The sequence below is a fragment of the Lepidochelys olivacea genome (assembly GCF_965140295.1).
Source record: "Lepidochelys olivacea isolate rLepOli2 genome assembly, chromosome: 7".
Lineage (NCBI taxonomy): Eukaryota > Metazoa > Chordata > Testudines > Cheloniidae > Lepidochelys > Lepidochelys olivacea.
Genome location: NC_140417.1, coordinates 52112687 through 52130073, shown reverse-complemented (window position 1 = coordinate 52130073; position 17387 = coordinate 52112687). Strand labels below are relative to the sequence as shown.

Below are 17387 nucleotides of genomic sequence, written 5' to 3'. Positions count from 1 at the left end.
AGGGAATCTTGAGAACTCAGCTAAATTTAGGGACATATTCCTTAAGCCCTAACTACACTAAAACCTAAACCCCTACCTCAACTACAGAACAGGGCACTAAGCTTACCACCACGGCAATAATCAGACACAGCAGAAGGAACTGAGACAGCTGAGAAGTGCACTCTCTTCTATAACCTGGGTGCTGAATGTGCTGAATGTTTGAAAACCTCAGAACATGTACACAACACTGCTTTGAAGAGGGCTCTGTGAGCTTGTCAGCAGAGGGAGCTATCCCACAAGTGGGGATGCCTGGAAGTTCTTGAAGACAGGAACTGCCACCAGTGGATTGTCTAATCCAATATCCTGATTCAGACAGAGGCCAATACCAGATGCTTCCGAGAAAGGTGCAAGAATCCTTGCAGTGGTTAATTACTTAACATGTCCCTACAGTAAGATTCCACATGACCCCAGAGGCTGCCTTGTTCATTTTAATCCTCTATTTTTATTTTTACCTCATCTGTGCATTGTTCCAATTATCCATAAAATTTTCTAATCCTTTCTTAAATCCTGTTAAGCTTTTGGCCTTAATGTTATCAAGTGGCAATGAATTCCACAGGTTAATTAGGTGTCACAAAGTACTTGCTTTTATCAGTTTTAAATGTGTTATCCTTTTTCATTGAAGGTCCACTTTGTTCTTGTTTTATGGAAATGCTTATAAACACTATCTATGCCATTTATTATTTTATATACCTCTATCAGGTCTGCTCCTATTAGCCTCCTCTCTAAACTAAACAGTGTGTCATTTCAATAGTCACTCACAAAAAACCGTTCCCAGGCCATTAACAATTTTATTGCCTCTCTCTGAATCCCTTCTGATTCTACTATTTCCTTTTTGAGATAGGGTGAACAGAAATGAACCCAGTATTCCAGATAAAGGTATCTCACTGGTTCATAATGATTTAATATCTTCAGAATTATTTTCCTTCCCTTTCTGTATAAATCTCAACTTATGTTTGCTTTTTTGACGGACACTGTACAATGAGCAGGTTTTCACTGATGAGTCTACAATAATGCTTCGATCTTTTTCATTTAAAAATACAGCAAACTATATGAGTAGTTCAAATTATGGCCTCCAATGCACATTGTTTTGTATTTGTCAGCACTGCCTTTCATTTGACATTATGTTGCCCATTCTTTTAGCTTTATTTGATCTTTCTGAAGCTTCTTGGTCTTTTCTAAGTCTTCATCAACCTAAATAATTTTGTGCCATCTGCAATTTTTGCTACCTGATTATCCACTCCCATTTCCAGATCACAGATAAACCCACCTGGTCATACAGCGGGTACATAAAAGGGTCACGTTGTTCCTGAATTTCTTCAAACATAGGATATTTTCTAATTTCTGCTCGGGATCAAAAGGTCCTCTAGGAGCCCTATATGTTCAAGAGAAGTTTCAGCCTAGCACTTCCCATGGCACCAGAGCCAGGCCGGGTTGGATGTGACAATTAAATGCGTTATTGCTTATGCTCTCCAATATTATCATATGTAGTCTTGTTGCCACCAGGGCAAATAAGATTCCTGCTGCCCATCATCCCAGTCACTTAGAGTTATTTTACAAACCACTTTCAATTTTGGGTGCTCAATTCCCAATAATTTTTAAATGAGAATTTGGCATCCAAGTCCTTTGGGTTACTTTGAAAATCCCAGCCTTAATAGTCAAATAGATCAGATTTTTCTGAACTGGTTGCAGCGACTGTCTTTGGGGATAATTAACACCTACAAATGTCTTTTTTTACCTGGGTAGGTCTATGATGCAGGCCTGCAAAAACCAAAACAACGTCCATGGAACGATCTTTCTTCAAGGGCAGTGGAAGAGTTAAATAGCAGAAAGGGTCAAAAGTCACAGAAACTTTAGAGCATTTTGGACAGACCAGGGTGGATTTGAAAAGGCCATGGAAAATATCCACAATAATAGAGTCATTTCTTAACCTATGGTTCTCCCAGGCTTCTTTCGCCACCACCTGTAGAAAGGAAATAAAATTAATTCATACACTTCACTAGAAATGTAAATACAGAGACATGAGACGAAAGGAACTCAGCATAATTCTGATATTTTAAAAATATATATACATCTAAGCAAGCTGGAAAAACTATCAAGGTTCCCTGAACTCTGTTCCCCTTAACCGCCTACCATTCTCTCTCACTAACCAGGCCCCAGGTCTGCAAGTCTTCCCTGCTGCAAAAGGAAATAACGGACACCTAATTCTACCAGTCTGTGTTAGGTTACAGGGAGATGTCAGGCCTGTATTGCTACAGATTGCCTCTGTGTTGGAGGTGAGGGTTGGAGAGAGAGAGGGGACAGTGGAGGGAGCAAGTTGCTTGAAGTCAATGAGCCTGATCCAGAGGCCATTGCAATCAATGGGAGTCTTCCCATTGACATCAAGGACTTTGGATCAGGCCCCATTTACTGGATGCAGCTAAAGTTCATCTCTAGGCTGTATATGGAAACGGATACAGAACGGATTTCCTGCCCATAGTGGGGTGTGCAAGGCTTCATTTTAGTCCTCATCCATAGAAGGTCATTTGCTTTCTGTCCTGACCCAGAAGGGACAGGTTGTGGTCTCCAGCTTGCAAAAGCTCTCAGTTTATAAATGTTATGCAGAGTTTTCTCTGGAAGCGTAGAAAACCGCAGCCCAGAGCCTGAAGTTAGAAGATGATGATTCATAGACAAGGCCAGAAGGGACCACTGTGATCATCTAGTCTGACCTCTTGTGTAATAAAGGCCATAGACTTCCCTGAATTAATTCCTGTTTGAATGAGAACAATCTTTTAGAAAAAATCCAGTCTCGGTTTAAAAATTTCCAGTGATGGAGAACCCACCTCAACCTTTGGTAAATTGTACCAATTATTAATGATTCTCAATATTAAAAACGTGTGCCTTATTTCTAATCTGAAATTGTCAACTAGCTTCAACTTCCAGCCATTGGACTTTGCATAAGCCCTGTAATATCAAATGCATTTCCCATGTAGGTACTGTAACCCATTAACTGTCTCTTTATTAAACTACACAGATTGAGCTCCTCAAGCATCACTACAAAACACATTTTTCTAATCCTTTAATCCAGAGGTTCTCAAACTGTGGTTTGCGGACCACCAGTTGTTCACGAGCTCCATTCAGATGGTCCGCGGATAGTTCCCTCTAAGGTGCGTGCCTGGGTGGCCGCACACAAGAGAATGAAGGGCCACCCACCTAATTGGTGGAGCTGCACAGGCGTGGCTCCACTAATTAGATGCCTTGACCCTGGAAAAGATGCACATGTAAGGTGAGGTGGTGACCAGGGGAGGGGGCAGTGGGGTGAGAAGAGGGGGTGGGAGGGAATTTGGGACGTGCAGGGCTGCCGCGGCAGGGGAGAGATCCCCCTCCTTCCCAGCCCGGCTGAGTGGCTGCTGCAGCGGGGGAGAGAGGGGGAGACCCCCTTCCTTCCCAGCCCCAATTCAGGGACGGCCGCAGCTGGGGAGAGAGGGCACATCCATTGCATTAGAAAGGTAAGACTACTAATATTAAAATATGACTTGTGTGATTTTATTTGTAGAAAAAACATTAAATTATTATTAAGGTTTTTTTTAACATAGCACTTTTATCAAAAGCACATTACAATACTTAGCTAACGGTACAAACGATATTTGGAAAGATCATTAAGTGGTCCACTGAGACCCGCAGCAATTTTCAAGTGTTCCGCGAAAAAAAAAGTTTGAGAACCACTGCTTTAATCACTATCATGGCTCTGTCTCTGAATCCTCTCCAATTTATCAACATCCTTCCTGAAATGTGGACACCAGAACTGGACATGATATTTCCAGTAGTAGTTGCAAGAGAGCCAAATACAGAGGGAATATAATCTCTCTACTCCTACTCAATATTCCCATTTATGCATCCAAGAATTGCATAAGTCTTTTTTGGCCACAGCTTTACACCAGGTGCTCACGTTCACAGCTAATTTGCCATGATTCTTAAGTCTTTTTCCACAGTCACTGCTTCCCAACATAAAGTCCCCCCATCCTTTAAATATGGCCTACATTCTTTGTTTCCTGATGCGTGACTTAATATGTGGCTGTATTAAAATACATATTACCCAGATTTCCAAGCTTTCACCCAGATTACCAAGAAATCCAGAACCGTCTGTATGAGTGACCTGTCCTCTTCATCATTTAACAATCTTTGTATCAGCTGCAAACTTGATCAGTGATGATTTTACATTCTCTTCCAGGGCATTGATAAAAATGTTAAATAGCAGTGAGCCAAGAACCCCACCCTGCAGGATTCCACTAGAAACACACCCACTCCATGCTGATTCCCCATTTAGTTACATTTTGTGACCTAACGATTAGCCAGTTTTTAATGCATTTCATGTGTGTCATGTTAATTTTGTACTGCTCTAGTTTCTTAATCAAATGTCATGTGGTACCAAGTAAAATGATTTTAAGAAGTCTAAGTATATTACATTAACACTATTACCTTCATCAATCAAACTTGTAACGTCATCAAAAAAAAAAAAAAGTTAGTTTGACAAGATCTGTTTTCCCTAAACCCATGATGATTGGCAATTATAGCACCCTCCTTTAATTCTTTATTAATTGAGTTCCTGTAGCGGGGTGGCTACCCTGCTCCTAAAATAGAAGGGGTTAAAAGCAGCCCTGGAGAGGGCTGACTGGGGAAGCAGCCGCAGCTGAGCCACGCCCCAATCAGGCCCCAGCTGGCCTGTATAAAAAGGCTGTGAGCCAGAGGCTCAACGAGTCTCTCTCGAGGTTGGGAGAGAGCAGGGCCTGGCTGCCTGCCTGACAGGGTACTGAGGGTGGTGCAGTGCTGGGGAAGGAGCAGGCTGAGTGGGGGTGCTCCAGGCTGGCAACTCCCCAGGCTGTAGGGCCTAGTCCAAGGCCCACAGAGGTACTGGGAGGCAGAGGAAGGCAACAGGTCCGAATCCCCTTGCCTATGATGAGTGGCCTTTACACTGCAGTCTGCCCCAGGGAGTGGGGGCTTGGTGATGACTGGCAGTAGCCCACACTGAGGCAAGGTGGGGATAGTGGGTTGGGGGTTCCCCAGGAAGGGGAGACCCAGAGGTAGAGTGAGGGGGTACTGCCAGGGGGCAGAACCCCAGAGAAAGGGGCACCGGGGTCTGTGAGGGACACGGGGGCCAGAGCGGTACTGATCACCGGCCTGCAGAGGGTGCTCCGGAGCCTAGTGAGCTAATTCCTGACCAGCAGGAGGCAACAGAGGGGTGAGTCCGCTCCTTTACAGTTCCCATACCAGCTATTACATTAGCTTGCCCAGAATAGACATCAAACTGATGGGCCTAGAATTACTCTGCTCATCCCATTTATTATTTTTAAATATTAACACTTTAGCTTTCTTCCCCAGTATTCCAAGACACATTAAAAATCAACACTAATGGTCCAGAGACCTCCTCTGTCAACTCTTTTAAAACTCTTTGTTGCAAGTTATTTGAACCTGCCAATTTAAAAATGTCTAGTTTTAGCAGCTGCTATTAAATATCTTCCTTAGATACTCTTGGAATGGAAAGTATTTTATCAATCATCCTCCTCCTATGATACATCTACATCACTTGGCTTTTTCCCCAGTGAAGAGTAAGGGGGCTAAAGGAAATCTGCAGGCAGTACTCACAAAGCTATCTGAATTGGCTTTCTTGAAACTCTTTTCCAAGTTTGAGGATTTCTATTTACTGGGTATTTGCTTAAGCCTGTGGATTGGAAGCTCAGAGCATCTCCTTAAGTTAGAGGAAAAATGGAAGTGCTTGGATAAAAGGCAACGGTAGGCTGGGTCCAAGGCCCCCCTTCTCCTTAACAGGATTCTAGGCAATTCTTTATATACACAACAAACAGACTGATGTGGCCTCTTAGAGAAAAGATAAATTATGCCATCATTTGTGTTGCACATTATCGCATTCGCTGCACCATATGCACATAGAATACAAATATAATTTATTAAATTCTGTGCTCCAACCCTGCATATGGAATGACAGTCAAGTGATAAATTGCAGTAATATGGGATAATGCAGTTTACCATTCACGTTTGATTAGCTGCATTCTGCTCACTAATCTACCTCTATTGAGACTTCTAGCATTCCAAGTGTCAGAGCAATGCTGGGGATATAGCAAGACCACTGCAATCCCAAGGTGCAAACAATAACTTAAGTACATTTGTAGCTTTAACTATCATCTTCCTGGCTTTGGATAGCAGTTTAATACAGACTATTCATGCTATTTAAATGTAGCTCAGGGCCTCCAATTGAGCATAGGGTGTAGTTTTATCTAAGCACTGTACCGAATCAGGCCTGCCATTGGCATCCTTGAGCTCCAAGTAGGGCTTCTTCTTCACTCGGTTCAGATCCTCATGCAAGCCATCCAGGAGGAATGCCAAGAGCTCCTGAGAATCTTGCTGCTGGTACCCTGAGAACTGAGGGGCAAAACGGCCAACCTGGGTCTAAAATTAAAACAGAATAGGACAATCTGGTCAGAGCAGCATCATGCGTGTATTTGTAAAAATGAAAAGAAAATCATATCCTGGCTTCTTCAGAATTCAGCAGCAAGAAGCTGCTGTAGTTTATTGCTAACAATAATGAAGCTGAAGGCAACATAACAAGGATGTCAGTACAGATTTCCTGGCCTATTTTAAAGCCTTTAAAAATGCCTTTGATTGAAAGGCCAGGATGCTGGGAATCTGGACTTCCTGATACTAAGCTCTGGGTCAAGAAATACCAACTACCAGCACCTGGGGTGCTGTACAAGTTTCAGTTGTGTTCTTTTAGGAACATAATTGCTACAGTAGATCAGACCAGTGTCATAGAATCACAGAATTATCAGGATTTGAAGGGACCTCAGGAGGTCATCTAGTCCAACTCCCTGCTCAAAGCAGGACCAATCACCAATTCTTACCCCTGATCCCTAAATGGCCCCCTCAAGGATTGAACTCACAACCCTGGGTTTAGCAGGCCAATGCTCAAACCACTAAACTATCTCTCCCCCAAATCCATCTAGTCCAGGATCCTCTTACATCAGCCAGATACTTCAGAGAAAAATCCACAAATCCCTGTAGTTGATATTTATGGAACAAGAACATGTCCATAAAGAAAATGGCTCCCTAACTCATCAGTTAGAGCAGTGTTTCCCAAAGTGTGGCGGGCGCCCTTCCTCCCACATGACATGCAGGATTAGCTGGGTTGTGCAGAGCAGATAGGCCTCAAATGTCCTCCAGTCTCAGCTCTCACTAAAAATTATTAAGAGTGAAATTCTGGCCCCATTGAAGTCAGTGGCACAACTCCCAATGACTTCAATGGAGCCAGGATTCTACTCTAAGTCTCTAGCTGTTCTAATTTCAAACAAATTTTGAAAACTGACGAGTGTATAACCAAAAGTAACAACAACAGCCTGAACCTGCGCAGACCTTGAAACAATCGCTCTGAGGTGTGAGCTGCTCTATTCAATAGACTGGGTGCTACCTCATAATGTAAAGACAATACTTTGTCACCATTAATAATTTTCCTGCTTACCAAGACATAAGAAAGGATCACAGTATGAAGATCCACAATTACTCTGAAAGCGCGATCATTCTGGTACCATGAGCAGGATATCCCACTGATTTTTTTTCACAAACTAGAAGGAGCCAATCACGAGGTGGCCAGCAGGGCATCAGAGCCCCACTTACAGGAAAACAAACCAGAGGGCTCCAGCGGAGCTCACGAGGGAGAGAAATTTTCTCAGAACAAGTTAACACTGCTACTTAACAGTGACTGACTTATAGTTGTTATTGCTAAGTAACTATCATAAATTTGAAAAGTGATCTATTTCAGTTATAAAAAAGCCTGTATTAAAAAAAAATCACCTACTGAATCCACAAAAAGAAAAGGAGTACTTGTGGCACCTTAGAGACTAACAAATTTATTAGAGCATAAGTTTCCGTGAGCTACTGCTCACTTCATCGGATGCATACCGTGGAAAATATAGTGGGGAGATTTTAGATACACAGAGAACATGAAACAATGGGTGTTACCATATAGACTAATAAGAGCGATCAGTAAAGGTGAGCTATTACCGGGAGGGGGGGGGGGTGGCTTTTGTAGTGATAATCAAGATGTGCCATTTCCAGCACTTTACAAGAACAGTGGGAGAGGAAATAAACAAGGTGAAATAGCTTTACTTTGTGTAATGACAAATCCACTCCCAGTCTTTATTCAAGCCTAAGTTAATTGTATCCAGTTTGCAAATGAATTCCAATTCAGCAGTCTCTCCTTGGAGTCTGTTTTTGAAGTTTTTTTTGTTGAAGAATTGCCACTTTTAGGTCTGTAATCCACATCACTCCTTAACATAAAAATTTAAGGCTTTCAAAAACTAAACACACAAAGACTTCATTTGGGGACAGTTAAGTATTTGCTTCAGGATATGTCTCACACCAAGCCAAAATCTTTGAAGTTAAGGGGAAAGTTTTCTGCATTCCTTGCTACTTTCACATCATTCACAACACTGTCAATAACAGACCCCACCATCCCATAAAGGCTAACATTTCCACCTTCAACAGCAACACACCCCAAAAGCAACTCACCCCAAATTCAAATTCATACTCTAAGGCAAAGCCTTTATAGCAACTTCTGACATTTGTGTTTCAACAGATTAGCTGAGTTGGAAGTGACTCATTCCATACATTTGAGAAGTTATTCTACCTTAACATTACTCAGGTTGTTTGGGTGCCTTAAGTGCATTTCCCTACTTTGACATCGGTGGATTTATTTTTATGCTTAACCTTAACTGGGTTTATAATGCTTGTTTTTGGGGTAACTGCAACCTTCTTCTAATGTTGTTTGCAGTGGTGGAGGAGCAGCGTTGGTCCCAGGATATGAGACAGACAAGGACGGTCAGGTAATATTATTATCCCTCTATTCCGCCCTGGTGAGGCCACAGCTGGAGTATTGTGTCCAGTTTTGGGCCCCCACTACAAAAAGGATGTGGACAAATTGGAGAGTCCAGTGGAGGGCAAGGAAAATTATCAGGGGGCTGGGGCACATGACTTACAAGGAGAGGCTGAGGGAACTGGGCTTGTTTAGTCTGCAGAAGAGAAGAGCGAGGGGGGATTTGATAGCAGCCTTCAACTACCTGAAAGAGGGTTCCAAAGAGGATGGAGCTCGGCTGTTCTCAGTGGTGGCAGATGACTGAACAAGGAGCAATGGTCTCAAGTTGAAGTGGGGGAGGTCTAGGTTGGATATTAGAAAACACTATTGTGACAGGTTCGATCACAGATACTCCCTTGGGACCGTCACCTGATGTGCTGAAATTACTTCTGAGCCCGTTTTCCCTGCCAGCTTGGGATTCCAGAACCCTGCCTTGTTGAGCCAGATATGCTAGTATGCTGCAACACAGACCCAGATCTGGTCCACGCCCCAAAGTTGCAGACTTTAACCAAAAACTGCTCAGGAGGTTTCCAATCTCCAGCACCCAGATACCCAGCTCCCCATGGGATCCAAACCCCAAATAAATCAGTTTTACTCTGTATAAAGCTTAGACTGGGTAAACTCATAAGTTGTCCACCCTCTATAACACTGATAGAGAGAGATGCACAGCTGTTTGTTCCTCAAGGCATTAATCACTTACTCTGGGTTAATTAATAACCAAAAGTGATTTTACTCAGTATAAAAAGTAGGATTTAAGAGATTTCAAGTAATAGACAGAACAAAGTAAGTTACCAAGCACAACAAAACAAAACAAGCAAGTCTAAGCCTAATACATTAAGAAACTGAAATCAGGTAAATCTCACCCTCAGAGATGTTCCAATAAGCTTCTTTCACAGACTAGACTCCTTCCTAGTCTGGGCCCAATCCTTTCCCCAGTACAGTCCCTGTTAGTTCCAGCTCAGGTGGTAACTAGGGGATTTCTCATGACTGGCAGCCCCCTTTGTTCTCTTCTACTCCCTTTTATAGCTTTGGCACAAGGCAGGAATCTGGATCCCCACCCCTCCTTCTAAGTGGAAAAACATCAGGTTTAAGATGTTTTTCATTATAGCTTTCGTGACAGCAAAAGCTGTGGAAAGACATTACAACTTTCATTCTAACCCTGCTTTCACTACCATCTTCTCTGAATAAAAGTGTCTACTTACTTTGAACATACGTGGCGCCACGTGAGAGTGTCTCCCAGACCACATCTGCTTAATAAGCTCTGCATATGCTTCTGCAATTTCTCCTCTCATCCCCAGAGGATTGTCATGATTTATTTCAGCCTCATATTTATCTTCCAGGAAATACTCAGTCAGAGGTGGGGTGTTACTCAAACACTGAAATAAAAATAACATTTACAAAGCTCATGTCATTGTCTAGGACAGCCAACTTCTATGAGAAGGAAGTAATGCATGACAATCCAACTTTCATATAAGTACATATGTGAAATGACAAAACCTTTTTAAAAGCTCGTGAAAGTAGACAGAACAAAATATTTAAAAGGAACAATGAAAGTTCTGAGACTACAGCTCTCTCACAATTTAGTAAAACAGAATTGTATTTTATTGAGATACAATGTGAGCAATGCAACTCAGACAACAAAGGCCATATAAAAGGTTCACAATATTCAGACTTCTCTTCCAAGGGTAAAAAGTGTAAATAGCAGCACTTTGCTAAGGCTATTGCTGAAGTACAGATGGCCCTTTAATGCACAGCTTTAGTTCATGTCACTTACAGTTTAATCAAGAGTTACCTTCTGATCTACAATTTCTCCACCTTGTCTCTAATCTCAGCACTAACACATAGCACTCGGCATGCCTAACAGCAGTAGCAAAGCTAGTCTTTGCTTAGACAGCACACCTAGCTGTTTTCAGGAGTGTGTCTGTTAGAGGTTTTCCACCCCACTGAACTCCCGCAGCCTGAAATGAGGCCTAAAAGATACTATATAATGGTAACTGTACACAGTGGAGTGGAAAATATGAAAATGGAGCACTCTATCCCCGTGACACCTTTCTCCCCACTCCACCTATTAGTATCTATAGCAATTTTCCTCATTTGTGCTGAGACTAAAGATGCATAGAGTCATAGAATATCAGGGTTGGAAGGGACCTCAGGAGGTCATCTAGTCCAACCCTCTGCTCAAAGCAGGACCAATCACCAATTCTTACCCCTGATCCCTAAATGGCCCCCTCAAGGATTGAATTCACAACCCTGGGTTTACCAGGCCATTGCTCAAACCACTGAGCTATCCCTCCCCCCTACATGGGTAGCTGACTCCTGTAACACAGTAGAACATCTCTAACCTACACTAATGGGGAAACTCTTGTGTAAAGCACCAGAGGTGGGAGCAATACAGTGATGCTATGGCCCCTGCAAATCAACATGGAGGGAAGGAGTTTGTACCAACCCCTGGGCCTGCCCCACACAATGAATCTTAAGATTACCCATGTACAGTTGGTCTTCCCTCCTCCTAGCTGCTTCACCTCCTCCTACCTGGTGCGGAGATACTTTCTGCGACCCAGTGACTCTAGGAATCAGCACTGAGCAGGATAGGGAGGCTTTTAGGAAGCTACCCTCCTGCTGTCCTTGACTCTGCCCTCTGCATGTGCCTGTCGCAGAGTGTCCAGGTACAGAGAGGGAGTGCAATTGCTGAACATGGGGAAGTCACATGTACGTTTTACCCGACAATGAGATGGAAATAGTGTCAAAAAAGAAAATTGACCGGATTTAAAAACAAAACACATTATCTTGAATCTCTGCCCCGTCACCTATTACCTGCATGCACTATTTAGGCTAGATGCTCTTCAGGACAGCTAATGGTCTTCTAACAGGCCTATGAAGTGCCTAACACACTTTGGGATGCTATATAAGAGCACTTGACAGGTGTGCAATGAATCCATGGGGATAAAGCATGAAGTAAATTTTTTTCACCCCTTTACCTGTAACGCAGAGTTCATGAAGCAGGTGTTTCCCAGGTTACTGAGCCCACAGATGCCGGGCTGTAAATGGGAAGGGGACTCCCTGCAGCTGTAGGAGTTGTAGGAGAAGCCAGAGACTCTGGAAGAAGAAAACAACTTTTTTTATCTAGACCACACCAGTCCACATTTCACCCATCATAGTAAAGTTTACGATTTGCATCAAATGCTGTTCCTTCTTACTGGTGCTTTTTCATATATGTCTGCTCCTCCATATTTGTTAGTTTTGACATCTCATTTAACTCGAATTACTAGCAGGTCTGATGTATACTGAAACAATGTATCTTCTATCTCTATTCAGGCTGTTTTTCTTTGACCATGTACCTCTAGTACTTTATGACACATTTTCCTCAAGCGTATGGTGCCTACAATCCTTTATTATGTTATACGGACATATGCAGGTGAGCTACTACTTTGCAACAGCTGATGAAAGTTTTACGGTCTCTGCCTGGTGAAGTGGCTATCACAGCCAAAGAATGGGACACAAAACATCTGAAACGGAGAATAAGCATTGGGGTAAGTGCTAGTTTTCCATGCAGTTGGGCTAGAGTGGGGCAAGTGTTACTTTCAACAACAACTTGAAAATACAAGTAGCCAGGGGCACCAGGAGGACACAAAGCTAGTCAGAGGAAGGAGAGAGGAAAGAAAAGCATTCCTGCTCTTACCCCCTGCCAAGGCTGGAGCTCGTCAGTTCATAGGAGTTATTGCTATCACCATTTGCAATGGCAGAAGAGACAGACATTGAGGAATAAGAATTTACTGATGATGCTGAAGTAGTAAAATTTCTGCTAGTTGCAGTGCTTGATCTGGGAGAAAGGGAAGAAGCAGAAACAACACCACCAGTTTTTGCAAACCCCAGACTCTGGCACTCTTAAAATAAAGGTCACGTCTGATTGAGAATTTACAGTCTTAACCTGTTAGTATCTGCATTTCCAAAACACTAGTCTGAGTCAATCTAGGGCATCACAAGTGAAAGGCAGAAACAATAGCCAATCATGAGCAAGAAGAGGCCCCAGATGGCATAAGCACAAGGAAGTTTGGACTGAGTGGAAAGCAGGCTCTAAACAGCCTGGTGCACTAAGAAATTAAACCCTCTAAAAATAATAAAACCTTTTCTCTAAATAATCAACAGAGTACCAAAACAAAAGACCTCTTTAAAACCCACTCTAACTATGCAGGTAAGAAACCAACAGCAGACTAAGTAGGGTGGGTGCTACCTAACTTATTGGGCAAAGTACAACATGTAAAACTACATGCTTTGTGGCTAAGTGCAGCACAAGCAGCTTGTAGAACTGAGAGCCCAGGTGCACCATCTTGAGGTCAGAGTGGGTGAACTGGAGGAGCAGAGAGACAGACCGCTTATATGGGGTAGTCAACAGGCGGACCGTAGACCAAATTTGGACAGCCAGATGCTTCTGAACAGACCGAGACATCTTTTTATTTACTTATTACTATCATTATTATTGTTATTGTTTTTGTATTTTTTCCTCAGAGTCTGGACCTTGACAATCCCTTGACCAAGAAATTTGGACCTTGACAAAAAATAATTGATTACCATGGTGGATAAAATTCAAATATTTTTTAAAAAATACCAAAAAAATCAGATTTTATTTAAATCAGGTTTTTTCCTCAAAAAAATCTAAAGACAGTTTTAATTAACATACATTATACCTCCAAGATATCTCATCATGGAATAGGGATTATAAATTCTAATTCTATAGTATGAGACAATATATTCATGTAACGTTTAAGAAAAGTTTTGTAAATGAGTTCCAATAGTTCAGTCTAGAAGATACCATCAGAGATGCTTATTTTTGCAGTTCTCAAACTGTGGATTCGTGTCTCCAGAGATAACATGCTTGTTAACAGCAAAAATGTTTTTAAATAAATAAATATAGAGATGAGAAATAACAGACCTCAACCCTATTGTCCCTCTGCAAATTTGTGCACACCAAGCCAATCCCTTACCTCTCTCTAAAATGCAAAGTTTCAAAAAGTTCAATGAATAGAAGATTGCTGGGGGCGGAATAGATCTGGACAAGGAGAAGAAGTCTGAAGATAAGTGTGAGAAGAGAGGGACAGGAAGTAGAAACAAAATTGAAACTGTTTGAGCAGCATATTCCAGAAGTCTTGATGTCTGAGCGTAGCCTTCATTGATTTGAGATCTACCATACCATTCTCTCACTAGAAGGGAAAACCTATAATGGCAGCAGGCCGGAAAAGAGATCCAGTTTGGGAATATTTTAATGAAGTTCCTCTACCTGTGGGTAAGACAGGCATGCGTGCAAAATGCAAAGAGTGCAACAAAGAAATGCAAGCGCTGTTTGCCCAAATGAAACATCATCATGAGAAGTGTTCCTCCTCAGGAGGAAGCTGCGTTGAAGATGATGAAAGGAACATGTCTGAACATGCAGGATCTTCAGGTTGGTAAACTTTTTTATTTCATACTTCTTTCTTAAGGACTGCCTGTCTTCCTTCTGGACTATTCTTGAATTCTCATGTTTGAGCAAAAAATATAGTTGTTACTCTCTGGTACTATCATTTTAGATGCAGTTGTGATAAAAAATAAATAGCTGAAATAGGCAGATCTTCCGTTTACAATTTCACCTTGAAAGTAGTACTGAGTGTCAATGAATGCAATGAGTAATACTAAATGAGCAGTATGGTAATAATAATTAAATAACTTCATTGACTTATTTTGTTTAGAAGAATCCATCCTCAACATACAGGATTCTGAAGACTATCCGCCTGCAAGATCACCATCATTTTCTATAGTTTCAGAGTTATCTGCCAATGATAGTGTTTCAATCACATCATGTATGTCACAGAGCCACAGTATATCAACTGTAGCAAAAGGGAAAAAAAAATCTCCATCATCCAGAAACAACCATAGATAAGTTTGTGATCAGAACCAGCAGATTACAAGAAGAGGTAATTGATGAAAAAATTGCCCAGTTTGTTTATGCAACAAACTCTCCTTTTCGTATGATTGAGAACCCACACTTCATTAACATGGTTCAGTCATTAAGACCAGGATACAGTCCACCCAACAGAGCAGATGACGCAGGCAAATTGCTGGATAAAGTGTATGAAAGAGAAATTGAGCAGTGTGCAAAAGGTCTAGAGGGTGAAACTGTTAACCTGAGTCTTGATGAGTGGAGCACTGTCCACAATGATCCTGTTGTATGTGCTTCTGTGACAACAGAAGAAGGGAATGTCTTCCTTACAGAAACAACCGATACATCAGGAAATGCACACACAGCAGAATACTTACAAGAAGTAGCAGTAAAAGCTATAACAAAACTGTGGGGAAAAAATTCAAATGTCTAGTACGCAGCTTGGTCATGCACAATGCTGCAAATGTATCCAAGAAGAGAAGAAATTTATAAGAGTCCCAAGCTAACATACGATTGCAGTGCTCATTTGATGCACCTCCTAGCCAAAGACTTTAGTGTTCCAGAAATAAAGGCTAATGTTGTTGAAATTGCAAAATACTTCCATAACAACCACTTTGCAGCAGCTGTTCTGAAAAAAAATGGGAGGAACCAAGCTAAGTCTCCCACATGACGTGCAAGAATGAGGATTTAGAGATGTTGTTCACTGAATCTAGGTGTTAGATTTCAGGAAAGCACATCTGGAGAAATTGAGGAATCTAGAGAGGAATGTTTGAGAGGAGGCCTCATCTAGCAGCATAGAAGGTGGCTGACTACAAGCCACCTAAAAAAGAAGACACCAAGAAATAAGAATCAACTAACTTGGTTGCGTAAAGGAATGCTCAAAAAAATCAGTTTAAAAAAGGGCGGTGGTGAGGTAATCAAACAAAACACATCTGAAGCAGTTATAGCTCTGGAAGAAAGATACAGGCAGCACAAATATAAATGAATTAATACTACCAATTCATCAATGGCCAAAGTAATAGTAGGAAGATATTTGGTGCACTAATAAATGAGAATGCTGAAATTAAATGACTCCTTTTTAAGCATGTATTCAACAAATAGATACCGAACAAAATAAGGAAGACAGACCTTGTGAAATGACTCTTGAGAACAAGCAGGAAAGAGAATGCTGGGAAATATGAACATGTATATATCAGCCAGTCCAGATAACAGCCTGATCCACTGACAGTTTTGAAAAATCATGGGCAACAGGGGAAATACCAAAAGATGGGAGAAAAGCAAGTGTGATAACAATCTTGCAAAAAGGTAAAAAGTGTAATCCTACCAATAATTGTGCCATAAATCTAATATAATGAAACGTGCTAGCAGAACAAACATCACTAAAGAAGACCCACAAGCAATAAGCAACACTAAGGATTTATCAAGGGCCTTCTGAAATGATCGATTTAACCTAATCAATCATCTGCTACCTACAGCAAACATGATACAATTACGAAGAATAAATTTCTGAGCTTCCTTCTCCCCACTTCCTAAATACTGAGGTAAGGAAGATTATACTGTAGTTCAATCTGTTTGCTAGGGGAATGGACTTCCCTGAGGAATGGACAACTTTCAGAGTAAAATAGCACCCTGCTTGTTAAACTAGTCTACCAGTGCTGACCTGCCTAAGTCTGACTAACACAGCCCTGAGTTTTTACACATTAATGTACATTGTTTTATCAGAAAAGAAACCTTTTGTCCTTGAAGCATTCAATATCCAGAAAGACCCCAGTCTGGCAGATTGGTATCTGATCACCATGAATCCCAAATGGGTTTTTAAACAGACAGATTATATAATGAATTTAAGAAACAGGGAAGATAAACAGGTGCCCCCGCAAGAAAATGCTATCAACATCACTTTCCTTTTATTGAATTGTGGACATCAGTTTAACATAACTTTCTGACTCCATTCCCCAGTGAAGAGGAAATGAAATACCGACTTAGATTGAACAGAGACATAGATAATCCCAACAGATATATGCTTCTACTACAGTGTTCTCAACCACCGTTTGTAGCTCTTCAAGAAAACACACTTAATATTTTATAAATTCCACATTATATAATCCAAAATCCTAGGTTTCCATATATAGTAAAAGCTTTTTTTTTAATCCGGCATGTTGGGGAAATGGGGGGGTAAGTGAAAAATTCCAGTTAACTAAGAGGGAGGGAGTTTGGGTGTGGGGCTGGGGTGCAGGAAGGGGAGCGGGGCGCAAGTTCTAGGAGGGAGTTTGGGAGCTGCAGGGGCAGCACCTGTGGGCAGAGGCAGTGAGCAGAGCCACCGAGCCATGCTTCCACCTAAGAACAGCAGGGACAGGTTGCTGCTTGCAGGGAGCAGCCTGAGGTGAGCATCCCCTGGATCTAGCACCCCAAAACCCCTCCCGTGCCCCAACCCACAGCCCCACACCCCCTCCCACACTCCAAACCCCTCATGGCCCTTTGCCTAGGAGCAGCAGGGACATGTTGCCGCTTCCCAGGAGCCACATGGAGCCAGGTAGGGAGCCT

General features: G+C 41.9%; 1 protein-coding gene across 3 annotated transcripts in view; it reads right to left on the bottom strand.

The window, feature by feature from the left end:
- USP4 (ubiquitin specific peptidase 4) overlaps window positions 1-17387 on the bottom strand; it is a 110579-nt gene that overhangs the window by 62222 nt on the left and 30970 nt on the right. For 2 of the 3 annotated variants that reach the window (XM_084634334.1, XM_084634332.1), the window contains exons 7-11: window positions 12615-12755; window positions 11914-12031; window positions 10138-10311; window positions 6319-6477; window positions 1775-1999 (exon numbers count right to left, since the gene is read on the bottom strand). In XM_084634334.1, the coding sequence (XP_084490460.1) occupies window positions 1775-1999; window positions 6319-6477; window positions 10138-10311; window positions 11914-12031; window positions 12615-12755 (817 nt within the window). The remainder of the gene's footprint in view (window positions 1-1774; window positions 2000-6318; window positions 6478-10137; window positions 10312-11913; window positions 12032-12614; window positions 12756-17387) is intronic. The other variant, XM_084634333.1, reaches the window with a different exon arrangement.